General features: G+C 33.7%; 2 protein-coding genes across 6 annotated transcripts in view; one reads left to right on the top strand and one right to left on the bottom strand.

Annotated features, from left to right (window-relative positions):
- The window catches only part of rsbn1 (round spermatid basic protein 1), an 18,154-nt gene extending 15,840 nt beyond the window's left edge, over positions 1-2,314 (top strand). Inside the window, exon 7 of the mRNA XM_021469974.3 lies at positions 1-2,314. This exon is cut by the window's left edge and continues 922 nt beyond it. The gene's annotated coding sequence lies outside the window, so the exon portion shown is untranslated.
- A 250-nt stretch (positions 2,315-2,564) lies between these two features.
- ptpn22 (protein tyrosine phosphatase non-receptor type 22) overlaps positions 2,565-7,683 on the bottom strand; it is a 32,447-nt gene continuing 27,328 nt past the window's right edge. For 3 of the 5 annotated variants that reach the window (XM_073938594.1, XM_005162181.6, NM_001099420.1), the window contains 6 exon segments: positions 7,219-7,246; positions 6,989-7,051; positions 6,777-6,886; positions 5,388-5,418; positions 3,568-3,660; positions 2,565-2,929 (listed from right to left, as the gene is read on the bottom strand). In XM_073938594.1, the coding sequence (XP_073794695.1) occupies positions 2,868-2,929; positions 3,568-3,660; positions 5,388-5,418; positions 6,777-6,886; positions 6,989-7,051; positions 7,219-7,246 (387 nt within the window). In that variant the 3' untranslated portion in view covers positions 2,565-2,867. 5 annotated transcript variants of the gene reach the window in all.

Raw genomic sequence — 7,683 nt, 5'->3', positions numbered from 1 at the left:
TGATCTGCTAATTGGTTTTTACTAACAAAAAGTGAGGGGAAAAAAGTGCCTGTCACAAGTGGAGAGCAGCAATCATATCTTAAAAGAGAAAAATAAATAGTCTTATTTTACGTTTAGTTTTTTTTCCCCCATGTCAGTCTGAAGTAAATGATGTATTTAAGCTAGACTAGCAAGTAGGTATCGGTTTCATGTCAAATACTGCTTATTTTCATTGATCATGCTCTGGTTTTTGGATGAAACCGCTTGGCTTGAAGGAAAAGAAGCCGTAAATCTACAAGAGGAGCCTGTGCATTACCTCTCATGTATGCAGGAGATATAGGACTTTCGTTTGTTCGTTTTAATTATTTATTTTTTTTGTCCTGAATATTCAGTCTTTTAAGAATTTCTATGTCATATGTTAGTTTTCTGTCTATAATGTATGTAGAAGCCGTTGTGCTTTTTTCTTTTTTTTATGTTTTTATTTTGGACGTTTTGGAAGACCTTTTCCACCTTAGTCCAAACTTAAGCAGAAATTTAGATGAAAGTGTAATAATAATAATAATAATAACCAAACCTGCACTCAGGGGCAACATACTGATGCCTTTTTTCATTTTGGTCAAGTCTCCTACTACTGTGTTTCTTTTGAAAGTAATCTAATCCATGCATTCAGATTACACTGAGCTGTTGAACCTGTAATTCTGATATCAAGTATCAAGAGCTTCATGTAATGAATAAGCTTCCATTCAGATTTCACGCATGATTCTCGCTCGTGTTATTGAGTAGTTTTAGAGTCGAGCTGAAATATCTTCTCATTTTTTAACTTGTGCTTTGGTTTTCTTCATTTTTCTCTGTTTTGTTTGTCTTTTGACATGTCATCGTTTTTAAAAATCTCCCACATGATTAACCCTGTTTCGTTTTGAGCATTTGTTGACTTTCTTTTGCTTCTAAAAATCAGTGAGTGCAAATATAATACACATCTGAATAAATTCCTGCGCATTTCTTGTACAAGAGCACTGTTATGGTATGTTGATCTTCCCATAATCTACTCCCCAAATCAAACCCGAAAGGCATTTGATATTTATTTATGAGTATAGTAGCAGAAGAAATATGCTGTTGCATAACACTTGTTTCCTACGTGTTTGAGCTGTCCATAGTAATTTATGATACGCATTCTAGGCTGACTATGCTATCCGATTTAGTCTGATGAGTGCAATTTAGCTTTCACTTCTTGAGTGTAGTTGCTTGTCAGACATCTTTTCGCACATGTCCATGTGTTTCCTCTGAACCGATATAAGTCTTAAAGCAGGCAACTTTTTATTATTTAATGGTTATGGGCAGTAATTTTTCTGTTGACGCCAAGTATTGCTAATGACTGATTTGAATGTAATTTCACACCAGCAAGAAAATCAGTCCACACTGATTATGCTTTCAACAAAACGATCTAATCAAACGCATCCCGTATAAACGAGTGCCTTTTCTCACGTCTTTAATCGTCTGCTATTAAGCTAATTGATGTTATTCAAGTTGTACAAAGCATTCATTGAGATGCAAGTTCATAGTCTGGCAATAAGTGATGATTGGGTATTTGTGCGTAAAAATCACAGAGACAAATTCTACTAATCCAGAATCAACAGCAGGTGATCATTTAAATGATGAGAACGGGGAAAAAAAGACACCGTATAGTAAAACATTGTGCAATATTGATCAAATCAGCTTCTTATATTTCCCTTTTTTTATTGTAATTAAGGTTAAGATTAAATATGCAGGTGTGAAAACCTAAATAACAATAATTTCGTGGCACTTCCTCCGTTTCAGATTCTGCATATTAGCATTTGTTTAATAAAACACTTCACGCTTTCACCTTGAATATCCCATCCACTGATGAATCTTCTCATCTACACGGTTTTAGACACGTCCTTTGCTCAACAACACACACACATTATGCTTTTCCACCTCACCATTTCACGATATATTTAAGGTTTAGCGTTCTATGTTTCTTCTGACTTTTGGCAGCTAGTTTCTTTTTTGTTTTGTGTTGATCAGGTTTTTGATGGTCGTTTGTAACATAGGACAAATCCACTTAGGGATCAAGGCATGCTCTGTGTGTTTGATTCATTATTTGCTCTGTTTGATATTTGTATAAAGGTTTTTTGACTTCATTGATTTTTAAGGACTAATTAGATGGTCGATTATGAGCATAGTCAAAGTAATGTTTTGTAAATGCTAAGTCACATTTAATAGAACTGTCATGTGGATCTTTTCAATTGTGTAAAAATGCAATGGAATGCATAGACTTTTTCTGTATTTTTTTAAAATAAACCATTTTATGAGTGTACCGAGGTCAAGCATTTCTTAAAGAAGACTCTCTGACTGCAGCAGGAATTGAAAATATGTCGATGAGTGGAAACACAGGTGGTCATGGACCATACACTTTACAAAAGCTATTCACATAATCTTCTGGCATCTTCCGGAAATAAGGCTGACTTGATGTGACCCAAAAGGTGGACTGGCTATGGTTGCTTACAACTGTGTACATTATAAAATACATTAAAATGTTATAAGATTACAGAAGTGTCTACTTTCCAGTACATTCATCCCTTTTATTATTTTTAGTTGCACACATGCAATCATTTTATTTACATTTGAGTTGCTTAAATATATTTGCAACATGCTGTTTAAAAAGGCTGCTATACCTTTTAAAGATGTTGAAGTCATTGACAAAGGCACAGTCTTTATAAATGTCCATCTATTCTGTGAGGTTAATCTGATATCCCTGAAAAACACAGTCTCTCTAAAGCTGAAAGAAATCTTTTCTCAGAAAATCTTCTGTTACACTTGCATGTGAGGCTTTTTTTTTTTTTTTCGTTGTTGTTAACCTTTTGTATGAGCTAGACCCAGGTTTCTGGCTTATTTCGAGGTCCTTTTGGCTTTCCAAAACGAGTTCCAAAAGCTGTGAAGATAGAAAAGTAAACACAGAGTCATCAGTCATGTATTAGGATGGCACTGATAAATCAATATGAAAGAAATCTAGAGAATGGAGTAGCTCCATCTGGTGGTGGCTTTTCAAATCTCTCTCAAATCACATTAATTTGAAGTTATATAAAGAGAGAAAAATGAGAGAACAAAAAATGATAGGTCACTGTTTTAAATGACTTGAGCCTGAGTTACTGCTATGCTGTGACTTTGATCTTCAGTCTCTTCCACAGTTCACTGACTCTGTAGTGTTCTTTAGCCATAACTTTGCCTCTATTGATTTTTCAGAAATTTTTAATCAGGTTTACATCAGGTCTCTGGGATGCCATTGCATTGTTTCTAGCTTCCCGGAACTGCTTTATTCACTTTTCTGTGTCGGGGCTTATTATCCTGCATGTAAAATAATTTGCTGGCTGATTCAGTTGTGAAGTCAGGATATATAACTAATTAAATGGGTTTAAAAACTGCTCATTTACTTATATTAAGATAACTTCAAGCAGGACTAATCAATGACCTTGAAGTTTGGGAAATGGTAGGTTGTTTTCTCATTTTGATCTCCACTCTCTGTAAAAAAAAAAAAAAAAAACTGTGTAATGAAACCAAGAGATGACTTACAAAATAATAATCCCACAGGACCATAAGTTGGGACAGGCTGAGGCGGGGCTGTAGATGAGGCTGAAGATGGAACTGGAGGCGGAGCCGTTTTTGCTACAAATAACAGTAACATGACGTTAAAGCCTCAAACAGCTGCTTTTTTTCTCCTTTGATGGGCATTACATTGAATATAAAGTGATTTTCATATTTATAGAAAGTTTACTGTAATGTAGTCTAGCCCAAAATTATTCAACTCCATACAGGTGTGTGTGTGTGTGTATGCATACATACGCACACACATATTTACAATATTTACATATATATATATATATATATATATATATATATATATATATATATATATATATATACACACACACACACAAAAGTTTTCTCTGGTTCTTGAATCTGATTGACTGATAGCCAACAATATGCAATAGCCATGCGATATTCTGCAAATAATAGCACTTGTACAGCCTCTTCACCCTTGTGTATTACTCTGCCCACATACAGCAACAAGCAGAGGACACTTTGACAAATATTGCTGCTGTTGAAGTGAATATACTTTTAGGTCTTTTTTAGTCGAGAATGTAGTTGTGTAGATTGCAACTATGCAGTTTATTTATAAGGATAGTACCTATTTTAAAATATTTATAATTTCGGAGCATCAGATTCAGTGGATCGTCTGCCATCAGCCTGTTTGAGCAGACCAAAGAAAGTGATAGTTGACGTTCTGCCACAGGAGACAGAGATCGCATAAGTGCTTAGAGGAGAAAAACAGCTTTTTCTTTCAAAACTACAAAACTTTCAAAAATTTCAAACTACAGCTGAACAAATCCTAATAAATCAGGTAAGTGACATTCTAAGTCGATCTCTCTCTTTTGTATTTTGTAGTGCTGTATTTATACATTATTTTTTCAGGATTAATTTCAATATCCTGTTTGCAAAAGAGAAATACTGGGAAATCTCTGTAGATTGATGGTATTTCATACCGTTCAGCATTATAATCTTAAAACTTGAGCTAATATCACTTGTTTTGTTATCAATTTAGTCTTCACACTAGAGAATCATTCAAATACTAGCTCTGAAGTGATGTCTGTGAACTGGCAACTATTTCTGCTGTTCCTACGGTCAGCTGCAGATGTGAATGAGTGGAGGAAGAAAGTAGTTCCTCATACATTTTATATACACGATTGTGCCGTCAACTATTGTATAAATGCAATATCACACTCGTAACAGTAAGATATGGCTGTATATCGTCACTGGTGAGACACTAAGGCCTGCGGCCTCGACCCGACGCACGCGTCCCACATGTGCCGATATACGGCCATATTACACTGCTACTCGTGTGATATTGCTTTTATATATATATATATATATATATATATATATATATATATATATATATATATATATATATGTTTCCCAGAGATGGGTTGCAGATGGAAGGGCATCTGCTGTGTAAAAACAGGCTGGACAAATTGGCGGTTCATTCCGCTGTGGCAACCCCAGATTAATAAAGGGACTAAGCCGAAAAGAAAATCAATAAATGAATATAAATAAAGGGTCTTTTTTCTCTAAATATTCATGAAAACATATATTATATAAATTATATATATTATATATAAAACAAATTATATATAAAACAAATATTCATAAAACGTTGGTATTTATACTTTGCTCATACAAAACACTTGTAAATGACAGAAATAAATACAACTGTATCACCTTTTTTTATTTTCATACTTTAAAACCTTTTTATCCATCAAATGTATATTTTATTTAAATTCTATTAAACAGATTTAAGCAGCATGAAATGTAGAAAAGTTTATTATACATACGCTTCTGTTTTCCTTTTAAAAGCTTGAAACTCTGCAATAGAAAAGAAACACATAATGAATTTGCAAGGATCTGTCTCTACACAACAGACTATTCAACCAGAACCGGTTTTCGCTCTTAAAAATTGCATGCCACATTTTTGTAATTACACAGAAAGATGCAAGTGCAATGTGACACATCTTTGTAGTGCATGATTACATACTGTAGATAAAATAATAGAAAATCTGAAAAAAGGCTCTTAAAGGATGCAGTAGCTTTCACAAAATGCAGTAGCATTTAACCTGACACAATGTATTGTGCAATAATTAAATGTGCAGTTTGCTGCAACATACACAAACACAACAGTCAGGTGTGCCTATTTATCGCATGGGCAAAATTTTAACTAAAACAAACTGATTTTTAATTACATTTTTAACCCATTGTTTGGGTGTAAAAATTGCATTCATTGGGAGAGCAATGCAATCTGATGCTTGACGTGAGAAAAGAATGCAGCATCTCACTTTTTAAAATTTTCAAAAAATATGTAAAACAGGTATTTGTTTATCTGGCACTAATACAAAACAAAACTATTTCAATGCAATGCAACGTAATGGAAAAACCTGTTCTATGTAAACAAGAGTTAAAGTTGTCAAAAAATGCTAGATGTACTGCAATGTGCATTTTTCAGCTTGATATAGTGTCTTAAAATTTCAGCGCTTGTGCTTGAGATGCAGAAAAAGATGTGACGAGTACAATGTCCATTTATCACATTTACATAGAAAGGCACTGAAAAGCAGTGTAGTGGAATCTGGCCCTTTTAAAGTGCATCAGGCTAAACATTTTTAGTATGTAAGTTTAATAAAAAACAAAAAAAAATGAATTTTGCAAATTGCAATAAAAATACAGTGCTCAGCATATATAAGCACACCCCTTACAAATCTATCTTTGAAATTCATATTTTAACAGGAAGCCATACAATGTACTGAAGCCAATACTGGAGCGTATCTATCAAAATAACTTATGATAACAGTCCAAAAACTAGTACACCTAAATTTATATGTTATAGAAAAAATTTAGAAAAGAAGAAAAATCAAGAGAGGCAAACATTTTGTAGGTTGTAATATATATATATTTTTTTTGCAATATTTTGCCTGAATTTAATTGTATTATCTTTCAATTTATAAATATATTTGGTCACTAAAATATAATTGTAATAAATATATCAGTTTAATAAACTTGTTTTAATGCACTAAAATACATTGCCAATTCACTAAGAAATGACTACAAATATTAATTTTCAAAATGGGGTGTACTCAATTATGCAGAGCACTGTAACTTTATGTTTTTAATGCCATTGTCATGTCAAACACTTTACAACATGTTCCAAAATTTAGAGACTTAAGAAGTTGAACCTTGCTCCTTGCTTTGCTGACCAGTGAAGTTTTCTCTGCCCCTTTGTTTGACTGGTTCTCCAATAGCCCGGTTGCTGCTAACTGATTGCTGTATCCCATCTGGTGCTCTACTTTATTAGCAAAAGAGCAATAAACTGAGGTTATATGGTCTTGCATATGCATTTTCGTGAACTGATGTCCATCACTGTCAGAGGATTTGTGCTGTCACTCACCTTGGCCTATGGTTGGCGTGGTTACAGAGACGGGCAGAGACAGCGGAGCCACAGAAAAAGGCTCTGTAAAATTAAACACAGCTGTGTACACAGACGACCAATAATAGCATGCCCTCTTTATCTCTGTCGCACAGTGACAAACACTACAGAGTACATGAGAGGGCAACTTTGCTTGAGCATGACACATTGTGGTTGAGGTGTGGGAGGACACAATGGAAACACCAACCTACCTTGTTTTGAACCTTTTGCTCTGACACTCTGTGAAAAAAAGACACATTTGACAAAAATGATTCAAGAATTGGTCATAAATAGGAAAGTCATAGCACAGCACATATAGCCTGATACATACAGGTATGGAAAAAATTAAGACCATTTGAAATACTTAAACTTGGTATTCGATTAATTGGGTGTGAGTTTTAATGTTAATATTGGTTTTAATGTTAACGTTTATTTAAAATCTTTCAATGAAAAATGTTACAGATGTATTGCCAAAGCATTTATAAAATTTACATTAAAAAGAACATACAATGCTCAGCATATATGAGTACACCCCCACAAATCTCTTATTTAAATTCATATTTTCTACAGGATGCTTTACAATATTATATTTGTGCATGTACATTAGTTTAATCAGCACTGAAGCCAAATTTGGAGCTTATTTAATAAAATAACTTTTTAAATAACATTTATGGTTC

This window comes from Danio rerio, chromosome 23, assembly GCF_049306965.1.
Source record: "Danio rerio strain Tuebingen ecotype United States chromosome 23, GRCz12tu, whole genome shotgun sequence".
NCBI lineage: Eukaryota > Metazoa > Chordata > Actinopteri > Cypriniformes > Danionidae > Danio > Danio rerio.
The sequence above is the reverse complement of the archived record's forward strand: the minus strand, read 5'-3'. Positions and strand labels throughout refer to the sequence as shown.